General features: G+C 55.9%; 1 protein-coding gene across 1 annotated transcript; it reads left to right on the top strand.

Moving 5' to 3' along the window:
• Positions 1-12,838: 12,838 nt before the first annotated feature.
• On the top strand, positions 12,839-20,614 carry LOXL1 (lysyl oxidase like 1). The gene is made up of 6 exons (XM_009487761.2): positions 12,839-13,925; positions 18,737-18,845; positions 19,549-19,686; positions 19,981-20,137; positions 20,223-20,318; positions 20,495-20,614. The coding sequence occupies exons 1-6, from the start codon at positions 12,839-12,841 to the stop codon at positions 20,612-20,614; spliced, it is 1,707 nt and encodes a 568-aa protein (XP_009486036.2).
• The last annotated feature ends 6,487 nt before the right edge of the window (positions 20,615-27,101 follow it).

Here is a 27,101-nt window from a genome sequence, read left to right as displayed (position 1 = left end):
ATTGCTTTTTTTGGAAAGAAAACATCAAAAACAAAATGTGAGGCCTGCAAAACTATCCATGTGCACGGGCTGTGTCTCTCCCTCCAACCGTTGCAGCCTGTCCCAGGTCTGTAAGACCCTCACCCAGGGGATGGATATGGGGTCTTCTGAGAAGGAACATCAAGGAATTTGGTTGCTGCTTTATTTATTATGTAGCTTGTCAGGGATTTTAACTCATTGTATTTGAGGGTCTGGTTATATGGGTTTGGAGATTTTGCCTGCAGGCTTCCCCTGATGTTAACTCCCTCCGTGCCCCTCTCCCATCTGCCCCCCCTGGTTTTCCTGATGGGGAAACCCTGCTGAAATTCCCAAGTGCTCGTGGCCTTGGTGGTGCAGGAGCAGGTCCTGCAGGACCACAGGAGCAGGAACAACATCCTGCTGGTGAGTGGCACGAGTGGGGAAAGGAAAAGAAAAGGAGGAAAAAAAGGGGAAAAAAGGAGAGGAAAAGGAAAAAAAAAGGAAAAAAGGAGGACAAAAGGGAAAAGCCCTCCTCCTTCACACTGCAAAGAGCCAGATGAGCTGATCTTCCCCAGCATTGGACAAATTCACAACAAAACAAACAAGCACAAGGAGGAAAATTGGTCCTGAAACAGAGCATGGTGATGTGCTGAACTGTGACTGCTGCTTCAGAGGGGGAGATGCTTGTCTTGGAGAGGAGCTCTGTGTGCTGCTCATGTCTCAACCCCTTGGCTTGTCCCCACCTGGGTACTCCATCTTATGTGATGCTGGGCAGCATGTCCCAGAGCCCTCCTGCTTTTTCTGTCTTCTTGTGGCCAGGCAGGTCATGCCAGCACCAAGGACATGGGGAACAGATAAATAGATCCCAAACTGCTAAGAATTATTACCCTTTTTCTACAGATGGGGAAACTGAGGCAAGCAGCCACCATGCACCTTGCTGTGGAGCAAAGAAGGGTTGGACTTTGTCATCTCCCCAGAAAAGCGAAAGCCAATGAAGGACCATAAATCTCCATGAGGGTTAAAGAAGGAGAAGCAAGAGGCTCCAGCTAGCATGAGGAATTCATTCATCCTCAGCCAGGCTGGCAGGTGGAGCAGAAAAGCTGCCGATATATTCAAGGTCCTAATAAGTTTGGGAGCGTCCAGTGTCTGGTCATATGGAGCTGCCACTGCCAAATGGCTTTTATCACTCCAGACACTTCTGCTGACATGGAGAGATTTGTTTTGCAAGGGATGTTCCCTGGGTAGGGATCAGGGGAAGGCTGAGCTAATGCTGCCTGACATACTTCATTTAGGAGATGAGACAAGGCAGGGAGGAGGAGAGGAAAGCTGGGAAAGCCTCTGGGGAGGAAAGCCCTCCTGTGCTGGGAAGGGCAGTGAGAGGGCATCGGGATGCTGGTGGTACCCAAAGCCCAGCATGCCGGTCCAGGGCTGACAGGGATGCTAAAAGTAGGGGTTCCCAGGCTCTGGCAAGGAAGAGCTGGCAGCGTTGAGGGTGTTTCATCATTATTTTGTTGGCCTGGGACATCTTAAAAGGCAGAGCATGGTGACAAAACATAGATGTCCCTCTCCATCTTCATGAGATATCAAAGCACGTTTATCCCTATATATTTTAAGCCAAACATTTCTCTCCAGCTGAAACAGGAGAGATTTGTAATGCTTCCTATTTAAGGTGGACAGGGCATTCGTTAGGGCAAAAATTGTCTTGCAGAGGGAACTCATTGCTTGCAGTGAGTGTGAGAGGAAATGGGGAAGGCTGAGCAATTCAGTCACATCAGTGCTGGCTTAGCTTGCAATGGCACTTCTGCAAAATGAGGGACAAAAGGCGATCCCTGCAAAAATTCAGAGCAAATCAACGTGTATTTATTTACTCAGTTCATTTCGCCCAGTAGCTAAAATCTGAGAAGAACTCAGACCTGTTTTCCTAAATATCATTGTGGAGGAGCAGGGCTGGCCATGCGTGCCTGAGCATCCACATCCCGCTCCCTGTCTCAGCTTGGGGGGTGGTTTGGGTACCTGGGAGCCCACGGGGTCCCTGTCCCCTTTTACCAGCTGATAACCTGGCAAAACCCCTTCTCCTTCACCAGCAGCCACGTTTTCAGTGGCAACAGCAGCCCCCGCAGCAGCAGAAAGGGGAGGATTAATCCCACTTCACTTGCTGTAAAGTACCCGGAGGTACCTGCGACATCCTCGTGATGATGCCATAGGCACCAGCTCCTGATTTATCCTGAACTGACTGAGGGATTGTTCCACAATGAATTTGTTAGGATTAATTACACCACGTCCCTGCTGAGACTTTTAACAAGATTATGCTTCCTGAGCCTCGCTGCTTCGTTTTCTCCTCCTCCTCTTTCCTTTCTGTTTCAGAGCATGTTGCATGCAGCAGGATTTGGTTTTTGGGGTGTGGTTTTTTTCCCCTGTGATGCTGGTGAGGAGGAATGAGCAGCAAGGTGGGCAGCAGCTCCATCATGGTGATGTCACCTCAAGCTGGGGGAACGAGTCCCTGGGGAATTGCCCTTTCCTGGGCAATGCTTCAGCTCCTGTACTGGTTGCTTTTCCACAGACAGTGCTGCCTCTGGTTTCAGCTGAAGGGTGAGAAGGTGGAACCCACTGGACCTGGTGGTGGGACCCAGTATGTGAACATGGAGTTGGTGTTTGGTGGCTCTATTTTTGCTGCAGAAGCAAATTCCCTCTGTGCTGGGCAGGAGGGGAGGATGCTGGTGGTCCTCTCTCATCTGATCCCTGAGATGGATTCTGATCCTCTCCTGGTGGCCCTGGCCCTGAGATGAGACTCTCCAGGATGGCACTGGGTTGTTTTGGGTTGTCCTTATGTCTGTGTTTGCTGTCCCATCCCACTGCAGCCTCCCAGCGTTGGCAGATGCAAGGGGAGATGTCGTCATGCCTGGAGAGGAGGCAGCAAATCCTGAGCTGGAGCTGGGGACTCCAGGGTGGGAGAGATCAAAAACATCTTAGCGACAGGTTTTTCTCCAGCCCTGAGAGGCATTTAATGTTCATGCGCTGCAAGTGATTGCATTCATGCAGTGACAGAGAAACAGCTGCCTTGATTTCCCTGGGGCTGCAGTGGCGAGGAGCCCAGGTGCCATGGGGGAGCCAAGGAGGGATGGAAGGGAAGGAGCGTGATGGCATGGATGGGATTTGTGGTTGGAGAAAGTCATGATAGTGCTTTCCTCCAGCATTAGAAGGGGCAGAGAGATTGCTCTGGGAAAGCCCCAAGATCCAGTGGGCTCTGCAGCATGGATAATGAGGTGCTGGCCACATTTTGGGGAGATTTGCCATCATTGAACACAGTTCAGCATCCAGACAAACACAGCACTCAAGCGGGAGCTCTCAGCTGGTAGAAGCATTATCCCAGGTCTGGGACACTCACGACCTGTCTCCTTGCCAGAAGTTTGCTGCTGAAACACAGGCTCCATGCCTGAAACTTCATTTTCTTGCTCTGGATTATATATTTTCCCCTATTGTACGAGTTATCTAGCTATCCCCACCCCCCCTCTGCAAAGCTTGCCTTGCTTAACCTGAATAAAGTGATTTCTGCATCTGCCTGGTCCATGATGAACCCACAGTGTCCTGGCTGCCTGCAGCATCCCACCTGGCAAACCCCAGCTTATCTTTCTGGCTGTTTCAAACCTCTTTCTGCTGGCCTCATTGGATGCTTCTGGGTATTTAGAAGAGTATAAATTGCTTTTATCAAAATGAAGCTGGCTTTGGGCTTGCAGCAGAAATTCCCTGACCTCCTAGGTTGGTTGTTTTTTTTTTAATCTGTAGGATTAACAAGGTTAGTCAATGAGTGTGAGCCAGTTTGGGGTTGAAGTTATTCTGGGCTGGGTTTAGATGCCATGACATGGGCGGACATGTGGCTTTGCGGGCATCAGGTGGCTTTTGCAGGATGCATGACAGCATATCGATAATCAGCCTTGTACTAGCTGGGAGGTAACCCTGCTAAAACATTTAAAGGGGATGAGCGTTTTGCTTGCAAAAGGCCTCTTGGTGGGGTGCCATGGTTTTTGTGGGGAGGGTGGCTTTCTCTGGGTCCCTCTGCTGCTCCCAGTGCAGGTAACAGGAGCCACAAATTCATGTCTCTCTGCACCTGAGACTTACCCTTCCCTGTGGTGACAAAACACCTCAGTCCAACAATTACTTGTGCTTGACCTCTGCATCTTCAGGGCTGTGTCAGATGCTGCTGGGGACCAGTTTGCACCAGTTTGCTCCACACTGCCCTTTGCAGAACAATGCATCTGCTTACAAGCCATCCCTCTCTTGCCATAGGACCTGGGGACAAGCCACCCCCCTGTAGACAGACACTGCAATGGGGTTAAACCATCCTTCCCAGCTCCTCATTATCCATTATTTTATTCCCCGCTCCTTAATGAGGGGCAGGGCTGTCATGGGGGGAGCTTGGGGGACATCAAATACAGGGGTTGGCTTGGTTCCTTCTTCCCAGGGGTGATACCATGTCTATGGTCAGGCTCAGCTCATCCCTGCACATGGAAGTGGGTCCCTGGGATGGGATGATGAGATGAGATGAGATGAGATGAGATGAGATGAGATGAGATGAGATGAGATGAGATGAGATGAGATGAGATGAGATGAGGGTGTTCAGCACCCAGAGAGGGGGTGTGGGCGAAGGGACAGTATGGATGCTCCATCCTTTTCCCTTTGGACCAATTCAAGGTGTCCACATGTCCCCTTTTCCTCCCCCTCTCTTTTCCACAGGGAGGGAAACTGAGGCACAGCCAGGGCAAGCACCCTCCAGCTTTCCAGTTCCTTCCTCCAAGACCAGCGAGGCCAACTGGAAAGACTGGGAGCTGCTGGGACTGTTTCAAAGGGGAACAGGGGGCATCTGGAAGAATTGGGCTTTACTTCTGCTCCCCAGGGATGAACAACTGCAGGAAAGGTCTCCTCCATGGGGCAAAGATGCAGCAGCTCCCAAGGGGTGTGGGGAGAAGGATTTGGGGTTGCTGGGGAAAAAAAAGTGGTTCCCCCACCCCCCTGAAAAAAACCAAAACTGTTGTGGTATGGGCTTTTTTTAGCTCCAGTTTCCCAATTTCTTCTCCACACACACACGGATCTGGAGCTGTCGCTTCCATTTCCTCGCCAGCAACAAAGCAAATAAGCAGATTTATATGAAATGTCCACCTCTTCCCAACCCAAAAGCCAATTTCTCTTTTTCTCCCCAGACAGGTCTTGTCACTTTTTCAATTGCTCCTAATGGAGATGTCCATCATGGAGTGCACCGGCGAGGACATTAACCCAGATATGATTCCAAGCAGGAAGGGATACATTAATGACCATTTAAACCTGTGTACATAGCTGGTCTGGCCGAAGATGATGGGCTGATTTCTCTTGCTTTCATGACAGGTGACTTTTTTTCCTTCTCTTTTAAACCCAGCCATTTGCAGGACTGAGGTTTTTGGGCTGCCCAGGCCAGATTCAACCTTGTTTTGGCAGGGGGAGACGATGAGCATCACAGTGAGATGCATCCAGTCCCATAGTGAGACCTCTCACCCATTCCTCCAGGAGATATTTCATCCTGCAGATCTTCTGCAGCAAATATTAAGGGGAGGAAAAAAAAAAAAAAAAAAAAAAAAAAGCAGTTCTTCCTAGCTGGGAATGGCAAAAAGGAGCTGGGTTTGGGGTTTTGCAAGTAGAACTGGGGCTAACCTACACTGAGCATCTCTCCAGCCTTGACCTAAGCAGAAAACCTTTTAAGAGTAAGTGCTGAGGTCCTAATGTTGCACTACATAGCATAAGGCAGAGTAATACTCAACCAATTACGCTAATGCTGCTTATTTGCTCTTGTTACAGAGAGTAATTGCTCACCCAGAAGCTATTAAATTAGATAAGAGTAGAACAAACAAAACTATTCATTTTATTCACTACATATTTATACACCTACCACTCCAGAGTGTAAGCAGCCACCACTCTCTGGGTGTTAGCTATTCCACTTGTGAGCCAGACAAAGACATTTGTCACAGCTGTGGGTGGTGTTTCTCCTTTTAAAGTGGTTGTAGGAAAGACAAGGGATGTGTTGGGGTTTATTTATCCTCCCTGCCATTGGCTCAGGTTCCTGCTGGTGGTTTTGGGGCTTCTCCCAGGCACGGGGGGAAACTGAGGCATGGTAGAATCACAGCCAAACCCCACTGTTGACTATGTCTGGTGAATTAAATAAGGGTTTTGGGGACCCCGTTGCAAGCCCATGTTGTCTTGGCAAGGTTTGGGGACAATTCTCTGCTGGTGGCAGCTGCCACTGCTGTCCCAGCCCACCTAGGAGACCCTGGGTAGCTGCAGGCAAGGGTTAAACCTGGGGCAAATATTAAACACCTGAGAGCAGCCAGAGGGAATAAAGGGTGAAGGGGAGGAGGAAGAAGAAGAGTGATGATGGTGATGATGACAATGACAATGACGAAGCTGGGATGAAGCTGTGGTGAAGCAGCTGCTCCAGCTCACAGTGAGCATCCTCCTCCTCAGGGTCCCAGGGGAGGGATCAGGCGCAGGGGGCTCAGTACCCTAATAAGGGTCTGCTTGTTAAACCAGCTCATTTAACCAGTGTTACTTCTGAGAAGGAGATGTTTGGGGTCTTCAAGCTGGTGACTTGCTTTTAAATGTCCTGCTGCACCCACAGAGGGGCTGGGGGTGCCCGGGGAGTGTCAGTGGGGGGGTCTGCACCCCCCGGGACCACAGCCAATATCACCATCCAGAGCAACACAGTGAAATTCAGCTGCTTTATTTAGGTTATAGACACAGCCTATAAATAACCCACTCCAGAGAAGTCTGCTGCAAACAACACACTTTAAAAAACATGTTATTATCCACTCTGCCTCCCTAATTAATTCTATCTCCTGCCATCCTTGAGCGAAGCCTGCAGGCATGTATGCTGGGTTGGGACACCCAGGGGGTGCTGGGACCCTTGTGTGTGTGGGAGGATGAGACTCCCCAGGGGATGCTGAGACCCCCAGCCGATGCTGCCGAGATGGGTGAGACAGTAGTGGGTGTTTTTTAGGCTGCCAAGGCTGCCATCTGCTGATGCCAGGACAGCCGAGCCACCTTGGGTCACCCCTTCTGGGCAAGGAAACCCTTGCTGCTTGCATTAAGATTTAATAAAAAAAGAAGAATTTTCCCATGGGAATGGTGGGCTTGAGTTATTTTAGGGTGTTATTTGGCTGTTGGGGGTAACGAGCAGAGCCAGGGAGGGCTGGCCTTCAGCCAGGCGCTGCTGGGGTTGTATAGTCCTTGGGTGCTGCCACGCTGGATGTGATTAATAATTACACTGCCTTGGAGGAGGGGAAGAGGGGAGAGTGGGAAATGTTTGGTTTTGCATTGTGGAAATCAACAGAGTGGTGTTGTGAAGGTAGAAAACCTCCCCTAGGGCTCTGCTGGCTGGTTGTAATTGGAGTGCTTTTCCTGCACAGCTGGGTGCAGGCAGCATCAACAGCTCATGGATGCATCAACATTTTTGCATCAACAGCTCATGGATGCTTCTGAGCCTCTGCCCACCTTGTGCAGAGCTGAATGAAGGTGTCCTCTGCCCCTAAATCCAGCCCTAGACTCAGACACCCAGCTGTGACCATGGGAGCATGGGAAGGCTGGAAGGGAAGGAGTCCAGAGCTGCTGAGTGTGATGACCCTGGTGATGTCCACCCCATCTTCCCTGTCTGGGGTAAGCGTTGTCTCCCAGCAAGGGCTGGCTTGCACTTACGGACCATGATGGTGGCCAGGCTCAGGAGATCAGAGGATGATGTCCTTTGGGAAGGCTTGTGAAAGCGAAAAGTTTCATGGACTTTACTCTCACCTTGAGGAACATGATGGATTTTCCCAGCTTAGCTAAGAGCCAGGTTGGGTTGCAAGCATTAAAGGAGTCCAAATGAGCTGGCAACCTGAGGCAGGAGTCTTGGGGAGATAAGGGAGGAAACATTCCTCATGCAGAACCACTGAGATTAGGGTGATGACAATTTTATTCAATTTACAAGAGCTAAGAAAAACCTCCGGTGAAACAAAGGCGCTCCTGCACGAGTGCCAGGAGCGGGCAGCCACACAGATTAAAGGGATGCATTTCCCGGTCACCTTTAATGTCCCCAGTGGCTGGTCCTACACTGAAGGCTAATATGAGCTACCAAGACAGGTCTCAGAAGCTGTATTTCTCCTCCGCTGGCTTTGGCTAAAACCCTGTCACTCTGGATGGGATGCTCAGCATGGGTTGGGTTGGGACCAGGAGCCAGGAATTTAGGTGAAGCCATGGGTCCTGCCAGCTTCATCTGCCTGTGGATGTCCCTGCAGGCTGGATGCTGAGGGACAGCATCTCCTGGGGACAGTGGGTTTCTCATCCTTTGGGAAAAGAACCCCCCTGGATTCGCGTCCCAAGCTGCGCTTGGCTATAAAAAAACCAGAGGTGACGTTATTGAAGAACTTTGCTGACATCTCTGATGAGGCCTGCACGCAAACAGGGATGCAAATCAGTAGTGAGATAATTATAAGCTCCATTAAGAACACGGGTGGAAAAGAAAATCACTTTTAATTGCTAAATGTGGTAGAGGAATGTCAGCATAAAAAGCAAGGAGCGCTGCAAGTGTTCAAAAATACCGGGAAGCCATAAAGCAAGTTAGGGGAGCATGTGTTTGGAGAAGGACCACCATATCTTGCAGACCCTTCCCAGCCATCCCTGGGTCAAGCGTGGGGTGGGGAAGGAGCTGGCTGAGCCAGGTGGTGGCAGGGCTGGGACGTCCCTGCTCCATCCCATAGGTTTCTCCATGTAATTTTTCTTGAATTTTGCATTATTTGTGGTGTTGCCCAGGTTGGGGAGAAAGGAGGAGAGGAGCCTCCTCACCCCAAGCTTGATTTTTAGTTTTATTATCCCAGATTATACTTTTTTCCCCCTTTTTCTTGCATTCCTGCCTCAAGAGTGGCTCTAGGAAGGAAAGAGCTTGCACAACCTTCGTTCGGCTTTGGATCCTTCCCACAGGATGCCATCACCAGACAAATACATGGATGAAAAAGACTTTTAGGGACAAGATGATCCAAAAAATCCCTCTGCCGCTAACTGCTGGAGGATATATAGCATCACTTCACGCTTTTCCTTCTCTTATACCCACCCTGGGAAACGAGGAATATAAAGCTTGGGGGGATTTTTGTGCAGCAGCAGGGTTTGGTAGGTTCAATAGCTGCAGCTGGGATGACAAATCCACCTTTCCCTGATTGGGAAATTACCCCACACTTAAAATCAAGAAGTGCATGGTTGAACAGGGAATTTTGAGGGCATCAATTGTAGCAGCTGACCTCTGTGGCTGTCAGCAGCTGGCAGAGAAGAAGTTAAGGGCTTGTTTACACCCAGCCAGTAAGTATTTCAATGGAGATGCAGAGATAAAAGTAATAAAGTGTCTTCCATTTAGGTTGGTGGATAAATGAAGTTTCAAACACATTCCACTGCTGAAAGTGCTTACCGGCTCCGGCTGGAGAGTTCAGATTGGTTACGTAGAGGAGGATGCTCACCAGGTTTCCTTGACTGCCAGCTCCCCTGTCTGCTGATGGATGCCAAAATGCCCGGTGGGATTTGCTCAGGTCCCAGTGCGAGTGTACCCTGTGCCAGCCAGGGGAAAGTCCCTCATGCCTCAGTTTCTTTTCCCAGCAGCCCAGGGCAGGAGGGAGGTAAATGCAGGGCCACCCACCCAGGCATAGGGGGTAAAGGGATGGAGCAGGAGACATCCTGGCTTCCCTGCAGCCCATCCTGAAGGACGCTGGGAACTGGCACACTCATAGCATGCAAGATGTCTCAGCTGCCTTCCCATACAGCTTTCCCAGTGATCAGAGGGACATGGAGAACAGTAATTTTGATTATTTCCTTTTAAACTTGATATGGTGGGAACTGGAGAAAAGAGGGGGATTTCTGCCATAAACGGTTAAAAATTGCTTGTGGGAAAAGTCTGCTGTTCCCCAAAACGACCTGTTTTGGGATGAGAAAGTGGAGATTCAAGTTCATTAAATTCCCCCTTTTCTCCTCCACGCTTTCCCTCACCTGGCTGTCTTGGAAAATCAAGTCAGTCCTGGAAAATCCATATTAAAAAGGAGGCAGGAAAATCCTGGGAATGAGCTTTTGGGTGAGCTTGACATGGATGGAGCCAGAGAAGCCTTCATGCTACCATGCCCCATGGTGACCACGTGTCCCTGCTAATTCAGCAAGGTGACACCCAATTACCCACAATACTGGTTATCCCAAATTGCCTAAAAATAATAATAATAGAAAACCAGTCTTTAGGTAATTACATTGCTAAGTAATTTAATCGTTTGGGAATGAAACAAAATCACTGTATTGGTAATTATTTCTGCAAAGGGAAAGCAGAATGGACAGGTTGAGGGGTTAACCAATTGAAATTTGGGGTTTGAGCCCAGCGGAGAGGAATGGAGGCACTGAAGCTGTGCTAGGGGCTTGCTGCAGGCCAGCACTACCTCAGTTTCCCCAGCACCATGGCTTCGCCTTGTCTTCTTTTGGGGAGCCACCCCGCAATGCCCCCAGCTCTGGTACTGGATACAGGCACCCACATCCACCCCCTTGGGATCCTTACAAAAAGAAGCAGGGAGAAAATGGTTCAGGGGGTCCAGCCCCTCTGCCCCCTTCTCCCACCCCACCGCGGGAAGGGATTTCTGTGGGGCTGGGGTGGGAGAAGCCACTGCATGGGTGGCTGTCCCCGCTGCTGTCACCCCAAGTGCGGTGACACTGCAAGCGTGGGCTGCTGGCACCATCTAGTGGGGGTGGGGACCCCCCAGTACAGCAGGACACGGCCCCTCGTGTCACATCTTGGTGGCCCAGGGTCCTGCTTTGGGACAGATGCCCTCTGGCTACCCCTTTCCTGTATCATCTCTGGGGATGCTGAACCCCCGTGGGGATGCGGGGTGTGACCCTGCATGTCCTTAACCATCCCTGTTAAGAGTTATGGGGACGGTAGCCTGTCCCCTCGGCCACCGTGTCCCGGTGGCATCTCATGGCCTGCGAGCGGGATGGGGTGGGAAGCCACATGGGAACCCCACCCTTGAACTAAAGCTATAGGGAGCCACCCCTGTCATCCCTCCATCCCCCTCCTGCCCCACACCAGGGTGGGGGGTAACCCTGTCCCTGCTGGGTGTCCCCCCCCTTACATCACGCCAAGTCCTATCCCCCCCCCCCCCCCCCCCCCCCCCAAAAAAAAATCCTGGCTGTTTGCAGGGCTGGGGTGATACAGAGAGGAATGACCCACGGCCAGTCCCCTGTGTGCCCTTCCCCACTCAGGACAGGCAGCTGTGGGGACTGTGGGGATGTGGGAGGAGGAGGTTAGGCCAGGCTTTCCTTCCTGGCCAGCGCTGCGCTGCCTATTACATCAACTCTGGTATTTCCAGTCCCTGCGGGGAGAAGGGAGGAGCACGGGCAGGAGCAGGGGGAGCAAGGAAAAGCAAAGAAATATTGGGGGATGCAGGGAACTGGGGGGGTCCCACGGGGGGGGGATTCAGGCCCTCCAGAAAGGCCCGGTGCTGGGATCCCCCGTGGTCAGGCTGGCCTTGGCCCCTGGCCTCATCCTGGCTCCATCCCCAGCTTCAGGGCTGGGAAAGCGGCAGGAGGGGGGGAAAAGGGGAAAAGGAAAAATCTACACGTGGAAAACACACCTCCCTACGGCCAGGACTTAAAGCAACAGAAAAGTGCCGAGCAGCACAAGGGCAGCTCCAGGGACAGGGGGGGTGGCAGCAGTTAGGGTGTCCGCTCCGGCTTTTGGGGGGCTGCCTCAGTTTCCCCAGGGTGGAAGGTGGAGGGTAGGATGCTGGGATGCTTTTTCCCAGCCCCAATTCTGCCCCAAAATATCCTCCTATGGATGCCAGGCTGGGGTCGTGAGACTGTAAAAAGGGGGAGGGGGGCTCAAGGGGTCCCTGGGGAAGACAAGGCGGCGAGGCCCCAGCACTCTGTTTGCACAGGCCCTTCATTCAGCGATGCGGAGGAGCGAGCCAGGGCAATGGCCCCGGTGTGGTGATGGATTTGGGGTTTGCACGGGCCGGATCCAGCTGGCAGCAAGGTTGGGGACCACCTGGATTGGCTCCTCAGGTCCCCCTTTTTGTTTAATATTTCCATCTCCGAGTTACCAGCTGGTGTCTGGTTTTATTCCTCCCCGGAGCTTGTTAAAAACATTTTGTTCAGGATCCATCCTTATTTGGGATACAGTATCGAGGGAAAAAACCCCAAATTGTCGCAAAGAGACAAATTCTGGGGGAAAGCAGCATTTTTTTTGGCACGGTTTCCCCTCTGAAACTTATTGAAAGCTTTTGGGAGGGAGTGAAGGTGCTTGTCCAGGCCCTCACCCTGGTATTGGGCCTCCACGTGGGACAGTCACTGGTGTGAATTTGGGTCCCTTTGGGGGAAAACGGGGTCCTTCTGAGCAGTGGTTGCCCCATCAGCGCTTTCCACAAGCCCGATCCCTATTTCGAGGCCATTGTGTAACACCAAAACCCACAGAATTCAACCCAAGTATTGAAGGCGTGCGTGGTGCCAGGCTTAAAAAAAAGTGTAAGAAGCCGAAATGTCAGGTTTTGATCCCGAGCGGATGCATCTTGCCTGGAGCCAGCACCCTGCAGCCCTTCCTCCCGGCTCCTGGAGGGCAGGATCCGTGCCGGAGGCGGTTCCTAGGACCCGGCGGCGCCGCTCCCCCCCTCCCGCCCCGCTTCCCTCGCCGCCGCCGCCGCCGCTGCCGCCGCCGCCGCCGCCGCCGGGGAGCGCGGCCGCTCCGCCCGCCCCGGGAGCCGCTCCGCCGGGGCTGGGCGGCGGGCGCTGGGGGAAGCCGCCGCGGGGCCGGGGGCCGGCGGCAGCCGCTGACGGGATGGCGCGGCGGGCAGCGTGGGGGCTGTGGGCAGCGCTGGGCTGCGGGCTCTGCCTGCTGGCGGGCGGGCAGGAGCAGGCGGGCGGCGGGCAGCCTTGGCGGCAGCTGATCCAGTGGGAGAACAACGGCCGCGTTTACAGCTTGCTTAATACCGGCGCCGAGTACGTACCGGCGGGGCAGGAGAGACCCGGAGGGAGCCGGTTGTTGTTGGCGGGAGCAACGACCGGAGGAACGGGCAGCGTCCGGCGGCAGGCACCGGCGATACCGCCGCGGCCGGGCTCCGAGACGGTGCGGGGGCAGACGCGGCACCCCTTCGGTTTCGGGCAGGTGCCCGAAAACTGGCGCGAGGGACCGGTGGGCGACAGCACCGCTTCGCAACGGGTACGGCCTGCCGGCCGCTTGCGCCAGCCTTCCTCCTCCTCCTCCTCCTCCTCCTCTTCTTCCTCCTCCTCCTCCTCATCATCATCCTTCGCCTATGCCTCCGTCGGGCAGCCGGCGTACCCCCAATTCCCCTTTGCCCCCCAGTATGAGCCCTATGAGGCACCCCGGGTGTACGATGAAGCGTACACCTATTACCGCAGCACCGGCACCGGTGGGGCGGCCGTGGCTTCAGCGGCGGCGGGCGCCAGCGTGGTGTACCCCTTCCAACCCCGGGCACGCTACGAGGACTACGGGGAGGAGCAGAGCCCCTATAGAGCCCAGGGTTACTACCCGGTGGCCGAACGCCCCTACGTGCCTGCCATCCCCCAACCAGTCGATGGGCTGGACCGACGGTACTCCCATAGCTTGTATCACGACGTGGGGGGCTCACCGGAGCAGGGCGGCCCGGACTCGTACGCCAACCAGCAACCCGCCAGCCACAGCATCGCATCGGCCGATAACCTGCAAGCTCCCACTGGGACTGGGTACGGGGGCCAGTACCCACCCTATGAGCCGCAGCCACCTTTTCGGGCACTTGAACCTTATGGGGTTCCTCGCCCCGAGTCCTACCTGCCTGCTAGGAGCCCCGAAATGCCGCAAGCCGTCCCTGATAGCCAAGCCCGGGTCAGCGTGGGCAGCGTCTACAGACCCAGCCACGGTGGACGGGGTGAGTCTGGGGGGGGCCCTGGGGCGGGTGGCAGCTCCCCAAGGTGGGATGGTGCCCTGGGTGCTTCATCGCCTGGGGAGAAGGCATCCCCGAGGACCGAGCCCTCTGCACCCATGTCTGGTGCCAGTCACTCTCCAAGGATGCTGCCCTGGTGCTATGGGGACAAATGTGGCTGAGGGGCTGGGGCTGTTGGAGACCCTACATGATTTGGGAATGATGTTTGAGGTGGTGAAAAATGGGGAGAAAAGGGAAGGGGTGCATAGGGGGAAGTCCCAGCAGGGTCTTGGTTTGGGATGCATCTGTGCCATGTCCCAGGTTATCCTGTGCTCATGGGCTGGGTCTGTGCTGCATCCCAGGTCATCCCATGCTTGTGGGGTGGGTCTGTGCTGTGGGATGGGGGGACACTGTGCTCAAGGGGCAGTTATGTGCCATGTCCCAGGCCATCCTGCCTGCGTGGGGTTACTGTGTGCCATGGGTCTGGGGTACGCTGTGCTTCTGGGGTAGAACACTGCCATGTCGCGGGTCATTCTGGCTGTGTGCCCTGTGCCGGGGCAGACTTGGTTCACAGGGTGGATCTGTGCTGCCTCACATGGGGCCGATCGCCCCCCTGTGATGGCCACATTGGGGCTGCAGCAGGGACACCATCATTTCACGTCCTACTGACCCCAATCCTGATGAAATCCTGTGGCTTTTGGCTGAGGCTTGCCAAGAGTGTTTTTGCTCCGTGGTGAAATTGGAAGCAAAGCTGGAGGGCGTAAGGAGCAGCAGCCTGGGGGATCTGTTCCCTGCCTGTCCCTTGGGAAACCCATCTCAGCTGGAGCCTCTGACCCATCTGACCCCATAACCCATCCAGCCCCATCCCTGGTTTCTGAGAAAATCCCATCCCAGAGGGTTCGTACTGGGGGGAAGTGCTCATCCCAGCCCTGCCCCATTGCGTGCGAGCGAGTAAACACAGTGCGAGCAGCCGGGCTGGGTCAGCCCAAGGTCCAGCCAGCCCTGACGAAGATGTGTGGGAAAGAGGTTGGGGACAGGATTTGTGTGGAGAGGATCTTCCTCTGGATCTAGATGAGGGATGGAGGGGCAAGGGATGCAGGGATGAGGAGGTAGTCCCGTGTCTCTGGGAAGGGACGCCTGGGGACAGCTCGCCCGCAGATGACCTGAGGCAATAGCAGAATGAGAAAATGCCTGCCCAGCTTATCTTCTCCCTGTTGGCAAAGGTGACCTTCAAGGATCCCTGGAAGCTGGGCCAGGAGGTGATGGTGCCATGGCTCTGCCAGGGGGATCGGGGTGCCCATGGGTGGTGCGTGGACAACCCTTGTTGGCCAACAAGCCCATCAGTGGGACACCCACCTCTTGGTGCAGGAGCCCCCAGCCTCCTTCTTCACATTTTTCCTTAATAAATATAAAGAAAGGAATAAAGATCATCTGACCAGCCCAGGGAGGCGGCTCTCTGGAGCCACCCCATTGCCTGACTTCTCCTCCGGGTCACCTACTGCTCTCTCCAGCCAACCTTTGTTTGGGGAAAGCTGTCACCTCCATGGGGGTCACCAGAAAAAAAAAAAAAAAAACCACCAAGCCTGTCGCCTGTGGGGCCACCCTTCAGGCAGGTTTCTTAATTGGTCAAAACACTTTATAAAGCTGAATTAGATGTTAAATATGCGCCTAAGCTCTTTAAGAGCCTCCTAATCGGCTCAGGAATGTGTAGCATTCCTGGCCCCTCATGGGGCACCTGGGGGGTTAATTAAGCAATTAGATCCCACCAGCTTTTATGAGGGGATTTAGAGGGGCTTGCATGAGCATCGTGGATCATCTGCCTCCCTCCATCCAAACCAGTCGGTGAAGTCACCTTAGAAGATGAAAGTTGAAATAGTTTCCAGCCCTAAATCTATAGGTGGCCAGTCTGTGGTGGAGATGGGAGAGAAGCACAGTATGTGGTTTGGTCAAGAGAAGGAGATAAAGGAGTAGACCAGGCTTTGGCAAGGAGATGGGGAGGAGACACCGAAAGTCTTTATGTCTCCTGTTCACGGCCACTGCAGAGGACCCAAGTGTCACCCAAGTCTTGCCCAGGGGCTGAATAATCTCATGCAAAAGGGTTCTTGGCATGGTGAAAGCCAAGCCCACGTGGCATCTAAGCCATGGGGGCACATAGCCCACCCCTGCTTGTGGGGTTCAGACAAGATGCCAGTTCCCACCAGGGTTCCCCACTCCCGACGGACCCCCAGGAGGCATCTCCAAGGGCTTCCTCACCCTGACCCCTAGCCAGACCCCTCCCCTCTGCTTTCCTCCATCTCCAGTGGGGTTTTTTGCCTTGCCTTCATGCGAATGGGTTGCCCGGGGTTGGTTTTTGAATGGGTATGGGTTTTGGAAATCCCATGGGGTGATGGCGATTTTGGTACCCACTAAACTTGAGTCATGGTGGCTGTGGTGACATCTGAGCATGCTGTTCACCCCTGGGTGGGGCAATTGGGCCAGGAGATGACAATCTTGCTGGGAAAGTCTCCCTTTTGTGGGCTTGGGGATGGGTTTGGGTTGGTTTTGTTGCTATCTCCAGGCATTTAACAACCAGCAGTGGATCCTGAGAAGATTCAGTGGGGCTGGGATGGGGGGATGAAGGTGTGCGTCAGAAGGTGCGGGAAGAGGGATGCTGCAGGGATGGGACAGAATGGGGGGATGAAGGGGTGCATCTTGGTCGCTTGGGGGTGTCCCCATGACCCCGTCCCCACTGCTCACAGCCAGCTTCCGTGGTCCCTGCATCTCCAGGGCTGGGACCCAGCACTGCTGGGCACAGGGAAGTGAAGCAGCCGCCCTTTCGGAAAACTGCTGGAGCTGGGATTTTTCTGCTAAGCCCGGCACACCTGCACAAACAGCGCAGCGGGGAGCAGGCTTGCCTTTTTTTATTATTTTAATTTTCACGGTGAGTTAGAAGGAAATCTTCTCTGGCAGCTCCCCGGGGCAGGCCAAGGGGTGGAGGAGGAAAAACAAACATTTTCTTGCTGTGGTTGTCCCTTCTTGGAGGCGATAGTGGGGGGCTGCCAGGCCCCCTGACTTGCAGGAGATGGAAAAGTGCTGGCTCAGCAAAAAGGATCAGGATTTTGCCAGCCCTGGGTGGGGCAGTTTGGTGCCCTGCTGTGATAAGGGGACATTTGGAGGGTGGTGAGGCTGGATCCTGCCATCCTATTAACCCCAGTGATGCCAGCACTTGTGGTTTGATCCTTCGCTGCCAGGCCTGAGCAGAAAATCAGGCGTGAGACCCTACAATAACAACGGGGCCATCCAGGGCAAGCTCCGTCATGGGGGGAAAATAAAACTCCCCGTTGGTACAGGAGTCGGGTTTCTCTCTTGAGCGTCCAAGAATTTATTATAAACAACAGCAGGGAGGAAAAGCTGTTTTATAAATGATGACAAATGTTCTTCTCACAAGCAGGATGGGGCCCAGGGGTCTTTCTCCATTGCTTTTTTTATTATTAATTTTTTTTTTGGGGGGGGGGGGAGTCTTTCCAAGCTCTCCTGATTTTCCCCCCTGGCGTGCACGGCCCCCCTGGGTATTACATCAGCAGTGATGACCAAGCAAGCAGGGCAGGAAACGAGCTCCAATGGAGTGACGTGATCCCTCGAGGGAAGGCAGGCCAAGAAACAAGAAGGCATTGTTCTTTTTGCCCACAGAAAAAAGGGAAAATAGGGATAAAAAAATAGGAGGGAAAAAAGGAAATGTGCTGGAAACTGTCTGGGTGCAGAGGGAGGAGCTGATGTGGCTGGAGCCCCCTCGTCCCTTGAAAGGGGATGGGGATGAGAATGAGGGATGGGGATGGGGATGAGGACAGGGATGAGGATGGGGATGGGGACAAGGACAGGGATGAGGATGGGGATGGGGATGCAGATGAGGATGGGGGTGCGGATGGGGATGAAGATGGGGATGGGGACAGGCTGGTTTGCTCACAGGAAGAGAAGATGCTAAGCAGAGGTTGATGCGGAGCAGACTTGGCTTTGCAGAGGGCTGTGAGAAGGGAAACTGAGGCAGGGAGCAGCTGGGGAGCATCCCCCCGCATCCTGGTCCTTCTTGAGGGGCAGATGTAAGGATGCTTTCCAGGTCAATGGTCCCGGAGGAGCCTTTGGGAAGGGGAGGTGTGAAAGGGCATTGCTGGGGGTGGGGAAGCTCCAGCTCCAGCTGGGCTCTGTAATGCTTTTGGAAAGCGAGGCAGCCCACGCCCATCCCTATGTGTCTGTCTGTCTGTCTGTCCGTCTGTCTGTCCACAGCTCACTTTGGCTTGGCCCCAAGTGCAGGGTGTCAGGAATTAAAGGAGAAGAAGGGTAACGGCATGGGGGCCTGGGGTTAGAAGAGCCCCCACTTTCAGCCCTGTTTTGGGGTGAAAAACAGGAAACTGGGCAGGAAAGAGGGACCTCCATTTTTTGGCAGTCATGTCACCCCCTGTCCCTGGCTGCTGCAGGAGTGGGAGCTGGGGGACTCAGGGGGACCCCAATAACCCCTCACAGGGTGGCCAGGCACAGCAACAGGCCAGGGCTGGGTGTAATCGCTTCCAGGAGGACTGGTTGAGCAATCCCACTGTAGGAAAATGGAGGACTGGGATTTGCCAGCAGGAGCCGGTGGGGGGGAAGGGGAGGGGAAGGGAGGGGAAGATTTTCCATCTGCAGTTTAAAATTAAAAAAATGTGGCGGTCACCAAAGCAAACGTTCCCCATGAGGTCAGGGCTGGCTGCTTCAAGGAGGGGACCACTGCATCCCCAAGCCTTGTCCCCAGACCCTGTCCCAAAGCCCTGTCCCAGTCCTCAGGACTGTCCCCATCCTCCTGGCAGGTCTCCCTGACTTGGTGCCGGACCCCAACTATGTGCAAGCGTCCACCTACGTGCAGCGAGCTCACCTGTACTCGCTGCGCTGCGCAGCTGAGGAGAAGTGCCTGGCCAGGTAGGAGCAGCCATGGGGTGTGGGCTGTGGGCTGCATCCTAGGGCGAGGGGGAGATGGGGAGTGGGCAGGTGGGGTGGTATAGTGGGGTGGGAATGGGAGATGTGCTGGTGGGGAGAGGAGGATGGAGGAGAGGGGAAGGAAAGGGGAAAGGGAGGAGGGATGGGGGAGGAGGAGAAGGGTGAAGGAGGATGGAGGAGAGAAGGAAAGAGGAAAGGGAAGAGGGATGAGGAAGGAGGAGAAGGATGGATGAGAAAAGGAAAGGGGAAGGGAAGGATAGGGAAGAGGGAAGGGGAAAGGGAAGGTGAAGGAGGAGAAGGATGAAGGAGAAGGATGAAGGAGAGGAGAAGAGAAGAAAAAGGGAAAGGAGAGGAAAGGTGAGAGGGAAGAAGAAAGGGGAAGGGAAGGGGAAGAAGGATGAAGGAGAGGAGGGGGAAGGAGAGGAGAAGGAAAAAGGGAAAGGGAAAGGAAGGTGTCTGGTGGGTGCTGCAGGGCAGGGGACCTTCCCTCCTCTCCTTCTTTTTTCATCATCTCCTTTTCCATGGAGGAAGCTCTCCCTGCAGAGGCACTCGCTGGGGATTTTCCTTCCCGGGGGTGCCAAGGCTGAGCCTGCGCTCTGCGCCTGGTGGAGCTCCTGTCCCCTGGGGCTGGGGCCAGGGCCGAGGGCAGGGGGGACATTGGCATTGATCTCCCCAATGTCTCCAGCACCGCCTACACTGCCGAAGCCACCGACTACGATGTGCGGGTGCTCCTGCGGTTTCCCCAGCGGGTGAAGAACCAGGGCACAGCCGATTTTCTGCCCAGCCGGCCCCGGCACACCTGGGAGTGGCACAGCTGCCACCAGTGAGTGTCCCCTCCTCCCCTCCATCAGCTCTCCCTTTCATTGCAGTTTTAAGGCTTTTTTGATGGCATTTCCCCCTTTTGGGGGCTTTGCTTTGAGACCTTTGGGGCGGGGGGTGTCACCTTGCTTCACCTCTTTGTCCCTGAAGCCACCAAGCTCCTGCAATTAATGTCCCCAAGGAGGGAGCTGGCAACCCTGACCCAGGGTTGATGGGGAGCCCCCAAAATCACATCTGAGGAGGGGATGGCACCATTTGGGGCGGTCACCCTGGCTCTGTCCCCCCACCCCGTCCCCAGGCACTACCACAGCATGGACGAGTTCAGCCACTACGACCTGCTGGATGCCACCACGGGGAGGAAGGTGGCCGAGGGGCACAAAGCCAGCTTCTGCCTGGAGGACACCACCTGCGATTTCGGCAACCTGAAGCGTTACGCCTGCACGGCCCACACCCAGGTGGCTTTAGGGGCGATGCTCAAAGGGCTCCTCAGGGTTCACCACCCTCCCCAGCACACCCTTGAACCCCCTTTTCTCCCTGCAGGGCTTGAGCCCCGGCTGCTATGACACCTACAACGCCGACATTGACTGCCAGTGGATCGATATAACGGATGTGCAGCCAGGGAATTACGTCTTAAAGGTGGCTGGGGTTGGTGGGGGAGATTTTTAGGGGTCAGCTTGGGATCTTCACAACCATCGGGTTTGGGACCACGCACCTTTTTCGGTGCCACCCCTTTAACACATGTTTCGGCACTGTTTGTCCCCCCTCTTACTAATTTTTGGAGATGTTTTTCCTTTCCCTTCCCCCATTTTTAGGTTCAAGTGAACCCCAAATACATCGTCCTGGAGTCGGACTTCACCAACAATGTGGTGAGGTGCAACATCCATTACACCGGGCGCTACGTCTCCACGACAAACTGCAAGATTTCCCAGTAAGGAGACGTCCATCTATCCTTCTCTGTCCTTCTCTTGGCAAAAAAAACAGAGACGGGGGTCGGACCCGAGCGGTTTAATTTCTTTTTTCCTCCCCTTCATCTGGGTTTTCTGTACTAGCATCCAAAAAAAAGCTGGATTTAGCCAGTGGTGGAGCTAGGGGTTGGTGTCTTGCTCCCTTTTGGGGTGTTTATATTGAATTTCCTTGTTATTCCAGGGAAGAATGAAGCTGAGTTTCAAAAGAACCACCTCCCCACCCCCACCTTTGAAATAATGGTTTTAAATGTCTTCCTATGCACACTCCCCACATCTTGGGAATTTTTTTTTGTCTTCTTTCAGATCTTGATGGGAGCAGGGCCAGAGGGACATCACCTGCCCCAGCCTCTTGTCCTCCTCTCAAGAAGGTGCCTGAGCTGACTCCTCTGTCCCACCGGAGACCCTGGAGCCCATCAGCAGCTCCTCGAGACCCCCCCTGCCCCCCAAAAAAACATTTCTTCACGTTAAAAGGAGGGGAAGCAAGAATGACTCTTTGAAATATTTTTTTTATACTTAACTTTTCCTTAACCTTTGGGGTTTTTTTCCATTTCCTAAGGGAAACCGACGCTAAGTTTTAGCTGGAATAAAGGCAGGGGCCCATAAATGCTGTATAAATGATGTAAATCGCATATTAGCAATAGAGAGCTCTGTAGTCTTTAACCCCTTTGGCATTTTTTGGGGGGCAGGGTCTCTGGTGATGTCGCCTCCCCGGGGGGGGAGAGGACAGCCTGAATTTGGAGGTGCTGCCCTGGCAGGGATGCTTGATCCCTCTTCTCAAGGTGGCTGTCATGCTGGGATGCTCCAGTTATTTTTGGGACCGAAGGTGCTGGAAATCCCATCACCTTAACAGGGGAGCTTGCTCCCTCTGTTTGGCTTTTAAACATGGGGAGGGAGCCCTTGAGATGACTGGAAGTCTTGGGTTTTTTTTATTTTTATTATTATTATTATTATTATTATTATTATTATTATTTTCACGAGCTTCAAAACCAGAAATCATTAAAACACGTTGCTTTTGAGGGTTCAGTGTTTAACTGAGGCGATGGTGCTACTGCGACGGGCATCGTGCCGCTGCGACGGGCCGCCAATGGGATGGGGATCTCTCCCGAGAGGTGACCTAAGGGAAAGCCGTGGCTTTTTCATGTTGTCCTTTAATCCCGGATGCTGGGGATCAAAGGGCACAACACACGGGGAGTGCGGGAAGGATAGACTCCCCAAGACATCCGAAGTGCTCCTGGCTGCCTGCCCTGGCTGGGGAAGGGGTGCGGGACACGGCCACCCTCTCGGTGACATCCTTTGTGCTTTGGGAGCCACAGCCCTGTCATCAACTCCTGCCCCTCCCCAACCCCGTCCCTCCCTTCTCCCGTCTCCCATTGCCAGCTCCGGTCCCCCACCGCTAGCCCCGCCCAGCTGGGCCGCTGCCCGCCCCTTTTCCCAGGCCCCGCCCCCGCCCTCCCGCGCTCTGCCTCCTGGCCCCGCCCCTCGCCCCGCCCCGCCCCGCCCCTCGCTCCGCCCCGCCCCTCTCCCGCCCATTAAGGCACCGCCCGCCCCCTCCCCGCCCTCGGGGCCGTTCCCGGCGCTGCCCCGGCTCCTCCCGGACTGGCGGCCCCGGCTCCGCCCCGCTCCGCTCCCGCCCCTCCCTGCCCCTGCCCCTTCCCCTTCCCGCGGTCGCCTGCGGGCCCGCCCGGTGCTGAGCTCCGCCCGCCCGCCCGCCCGGAGGAGCCGCCCCTCGCTGCGCCGGGCCCGGCCCGTCCCGTCCCGCCCCGCCGCCAGCCCGGGGAGCCCTCGGGGCCGCCGCCCCCAGCCCCCGTCCCCGCCCTCCCGCGGGGAGGCGGCCCGGGCCCTAGGGCGGGGAGGCCCGCGGAGCTGCGGGCCAGGCGCGGGTCTCCGGCACCAGCTCGGGCGAGCCGCTCCGCCGGGTGCCGGGGCTGCCCCGGGCGCTCGGCTCCGGGGGCCGGCAGCCCTGCCCCTGCCTCCCTCCCGGGCACGGAGCCGGGGCCCGCCGGCGCGGCGAGGAGCCGGGAGCGGCCGAGCCGAGCCGAGCCGAGCCGGGGGAGCCAGGCGGGGAGAGGCGCCCGGCGGGGCCGCACCCGCGGGCAGAGGCCGGGCTCCCCGCCCGCGGGAGGACGAGGCGAGCCTGGGCTCCTGCCCGGGACCGGCTCCTGGCTGGGGACGGCCCTGCCTGCCCCTGCCCGGCCCTGGGCCTCTGCCCGGCGGCGCTGGCCCTGCGGCCCAAGGACACCTCGCTACAGCCCCAGCTCACGCACGCTTCGCTGCAGCCCCCGCCTGTCCCAGCTCCGCTGATGGACGCTCCAGCTCGGCATCAGCTCCGGCCCCAGCCCCACGGCCGGTGGCTCAGCCCCAGCCCCAGGGGCTTTATTTCCCCTCCAGCGCTACAGCGTTTATTTCAGCTCCTGCTCCCGCCCCGGTATCTTTATTTTGGCTCCAGCTCTGCAGCGTTTCTTCTCCAGCCCCACGGTCGGTATTTCAGCTCCAGCCCCAGGGTTTTTCTTTCTGCTCCAGCCCTGCACCGTTTCAGCCCCTGCCCCGTGGTCTTTACTCCAGCCCCAGCTCCAGAGTCTATTGCAGCTCTCGCCCTACAGTCTTTATTTCAGCTTCAGCTCCGCCTCTCCCCGCTGCCTCGGGGTGAAAGCTGCTCCAAAGCCAATCCCGGCCGAGGCAGCGCCCGGCCCCGCCAATCCCGACCCGCCCGGCCTCGCCCCGCCCATCTCCGCCCGGCCCAATCCCGGCCCGCCCGGCCTCGCCCCGCCCATCTCCGCCCGGCCCAATCCCGGCCCGCCCAGCCTCGCCCCGCCCATCTCCGCCCGGCCCAATCCCGGCCCGCCCAGCCTCGCCCGGCCCAATCCCGACCCGCCCAGCCTCGCCCCGCCCATCTCCGCCCGGCCCAATCCCGGCCCGCTCGGCCTCGCCCCGCCCATCTCCGCCCGGCCCAATCCCGGCCCGCGCCTTCAACCTCAACACGTGAGACGGGCGGCAGGGGCGGGGGGGGCAGCGCTTTATTCGGTGCTCGCAGCCGGACGCGCCGATCGAGACAACACTGGGACAGCGACGCCAGCTCATACTGATATGACAGTGACTGATTTACGACTCGTCAACAGCCCCGGTGCTGCCGCGAGAACCAGGAGCAGCTTTCACCCCGAGGCAGCGGGGAGAGGCAGAGCTAGAGCTGAAGCTGAAATAAAGACTGTAGGGCAGGGGCTGGGGCCAAGACAAACACCGCAGAGCTGGAGCTGAAATAAAATGTGTAAGGGTGGAGCTAGACCTGAAATAACGACCATGGGGCTGGAGCTGAAATACAGATCGTAGGGCTGGAGGTGAAAGAAATACAGCAGGCAGGCGCTGGGCTTAAATACAGACCCTGGGGCTGGGCTGAAATGATGCAGGCCTGGAGCTGAAATAAATAATACAGGACTAGATCTGAAATACATAGTGTGGGGCTGGAGCTGAAACGATGCAGAGCTGTAGCTGGAATAAAGACTGTAGGACAAGAGCTGAAATAAAACCTGTAGTGCTGGGGCAGAAATACAGGCCATGCGGCTGGAGCTAAAGTGACTCAGAGCTGGAGCTGGAATAAAGATTGTAGGGCTGGGGCTAGAATAAAGGTTGTAGGGGTGGAGCTGGAGCTGAAATAAAATCTGTAGGGCTGTGGCTGGGCTGAAATACAGACCATAGGGCTGGAGCTGAAACACCAACTCTGGAGCCAGAGGCAAAATGATGCAGACCTGGAGGCAAAATACACAGTGTATGTATATACACAGCTACAGAGCTGAAATACAGCCTGTAGGGGTAGAGCTGAATGCAGAGCTGGAGCTCAAATACAGGATGGGGATGGGGCTTAAACGACACAGAGCTGGAGCTGAAATATCAGCTGTGGGTCTGGAGGGGAAATAAAGACCCTGGGGCAGAGGCTGGGGCTGAAATAAAGACCATAGGGCTGGCACTGAAATAAATAATCATAGAATCGTTTAGGCTGGAAAAGACTTTTAAGATCATTGCATCCAACTGTAAGCCTAACACTGCCAAGTCCACGGCTAAACCATGTCCCTAAGTGCCAGGTCTACATGTCTTTTAGACACCTCCAGGGATGGTGACTCCACCACATCCCTGGGCAGCCTGTTCCAATGCTTGACCACTCAAAAAGGTCAAAAGCACTGAAATATTTCAGTGAAGAAATGGCGCCTAATACCCCCTCTAAGCCTGCTCTGGTGCAACTTGAGGCTGTTTCCTCTTGGCCTATTGCTTGTTAATACCATGGGGCTGAAGCTCAACTAAATAATTTAGCGCTGGAGCCGAAACAAAGACCACAGGGCTAGAGCTGAAATAAAGACTGTAGGGCTGGAGCTGAAATGAACTCTGCAGGTCTGGGCTGGAACAAAGACCCTGGGGCTAGGCTGAAATACTGACCTGGCTGGAGCTGGAGATAAATACAGACAGCGTGGCTGGGGCTGAAACAGCGCAGCACTGGAGCTGAAATCATAGAATCATTTAGGTTGGAAAAGACCTTTAAGATCATCCAGTCCAAACATTGACCTAACATTACCAAGTCCACCACTAAACCAATTAAGGGTAGAGTCGTAATTTCATGTTTCCTGGCTTGGTGGCTGGATTATTTTTTAATGAAAGTAAAAACTAGGAATCACTAAGGTTGGAAAGGACCTCTAAGATCGTCAGTCCAACCGTCAACCCAACACCACCATGCCTACTAAACCATGTCCCAAAGTGCCACATCTACACGTTTTTTTGAACATCTCCAGGGATGGTGACTCCACCACCTACCTGGGCAGGATGTTCCAATGCTTGACCACTCTTTCTGTGAATAACTTTTTCCTAATATCCAATCTAAACCTCCCCTGATGCAAATTGAGGCCATTTCCTCTCGTCCTATCGCTTGTTACTTGGGAGAAGAGACCAACGCCCACCTCGCTACAACCTCCTTTCAGGTAGTTGTAGAGAGCGATAAGGTCTCCCCTCAGCCTCCTCTTCTCCAGGCTAAACAACCCCAGTTCCCTCAGCCACTCCTCATAAGGCCTGTGCTCCAGACCCTTTACCAGCTTCGTTGCCCTTCTCTGGACATGCTCCAGCACCTCAATGTCCTTCTTGTACTGGGGGGGCCCAAAACTGGACACAGTATTCCAGGTGCAGCCTCACCAGGGAGTCCAGGGGGATGACCACTTCCCTAAGTCCTGCTGGCCACACTATTCCTGATACAAGCCAGGATGCTGTTGGCCTTCTTGGCCACTTGGGCACACTGCTGGCTCATGTTCAGCCGGCTGTCGACCAACACCCCCAGGTCCTTTCCGCCAGGCAGCGGAATACCATCTGAGGCGCTGGAGCTGAAATAAAGACTGTAGTGCAAGAGCTGAAATAAAACTCTGGAGCTGGGGCTGAAATAAAGCCCCTGGGGCTGGGGCTGAGCCACCGGCCGTGGGGCTGGGGCCGGAGCTGATGCCGAGCTGGAGCGTCCATCAGCGGAGCTGGGACAGGCGGGGGCTGCAGCGAAGCGTGCGTGAGCTGGGGCTGTAGCGAGGTGTCCTTGGGCCGCAGGGCCAGCGCCGCCGGGCAGAGGCCCAGGGCCGGGCAGGGGCAGGCAGGGCCGTCCCCAGCCAGGAGCCGGTCCCGGGCAGGAGCCCAGGCTCGCCTCGTCCTCCCGCGGGCGGGGAGCCCGGCCTCTGCCCGCGGGTGCGGCCCCGCCGGGCGCCTCTCCCCGCCTGGCTCCCCCGGCTCGGCTCGGCTCGGCTCGGCCGCTCCCGGCTCCTCGCTGCGCTGCGCCGCGCCGCGCCGCGCCGGCGGGCCCCGGCTCCGTGCCCGGGAGGGAGGCAGGGGCAGGGCTGCCGGCCCCCGGAGCCGAGCGCCCGGGGCAGCCCCGGCACCCGGCGGAGCGGCTCGCCCGAGCTGGTGCCGGAGACCCGCGCCTGGCCCGCAGCTCCGCGGGCCCCCCCGCCCTAGGGCCCGGGCCGCCTCCCCGCGGGAGGGCGGGGACGGGGGCTGGGGGCGGCGGCCAGGTTTCCACTTTCCAACCTTAGTGATTCCTAGTTTTTACTTTCATTAAAAAATAATCCAGCCACCAAGCCAGGAAACATCCCTGGGCACGGTGAGGGGCGGGGCACCAGCAGCACCGGGCCGGGGGGGTGCCGGGGCTGTCGCTTGTCCCCTTCCAGGAGGGTCCCCCCAAACACGCACTGCCAAAGCAATTGGGGTCCTTCCCTGGCTGAGCCTGAGCCCTCGCACCCTGCTCTGCTCCCCCCAGGAGTGGTGGGTGGGGGGTGGGGGACACAGCTGGGATTCCTTTAGGGTGGGGGCACTGTCCCCAGTGTCACCCATGCAGACCCAGCAGTGCAACCCTGGAACTGAGTTCCAGGAGGACTGAAGCCCGGGCGGGGATGTAAAGGACCCCCCCGGGAGCTGGGGGGCTCCAGCACCCCAATGCCTACATGGC

This window comes from Pelecanus crispus, chromosome 7, assembly GCF_030463565.1.
Source record: "Pelecanus crispus isolate bPelCri1 chromosome 7, bPelCri1.pri, whole genome shotgun sequence".
Taxonomy (NCBI): domain Eukaryota; kingdom Metazoa; phylum Chordata; class Aves; order Pelecaniformes; family Pelecanidae; genus Pelecanus; species Pelecanus crispus.
Note: the sequence above shows the minus strand (reverse complement) of the source record. Positions and strands in the feature narration are given on the sequence as shown.

What these genes read in the sequence shown, in the direction of transcription:
- LOXL1 (XM_009487761.2), top strand. Translation starts at nt 12,839, where the DNA reads ATGGCGCGGCGGGCAGCGTGGGGGCTGTGGGCAGCGCTGGGCTGCGGG. An exon ending in ACCCAGCCACGGTGGACGGG is followed by an intron (nt 13,926 to 18,736) that starts GTGAGTCTGGGG and finishes TCCTCCTGGCAG; the next exon opens with GTCTCCCTGACTTGGTGCCG. An exon ending in GAGTGGCACAGCTGCCACCA is followed by an intron (nt 19,687 to 19,980) that starts GTGAGTGTCCCC and finishes CCCCGTCCCCAG; the next exon opens with GCACTACCACAGCATGGACG.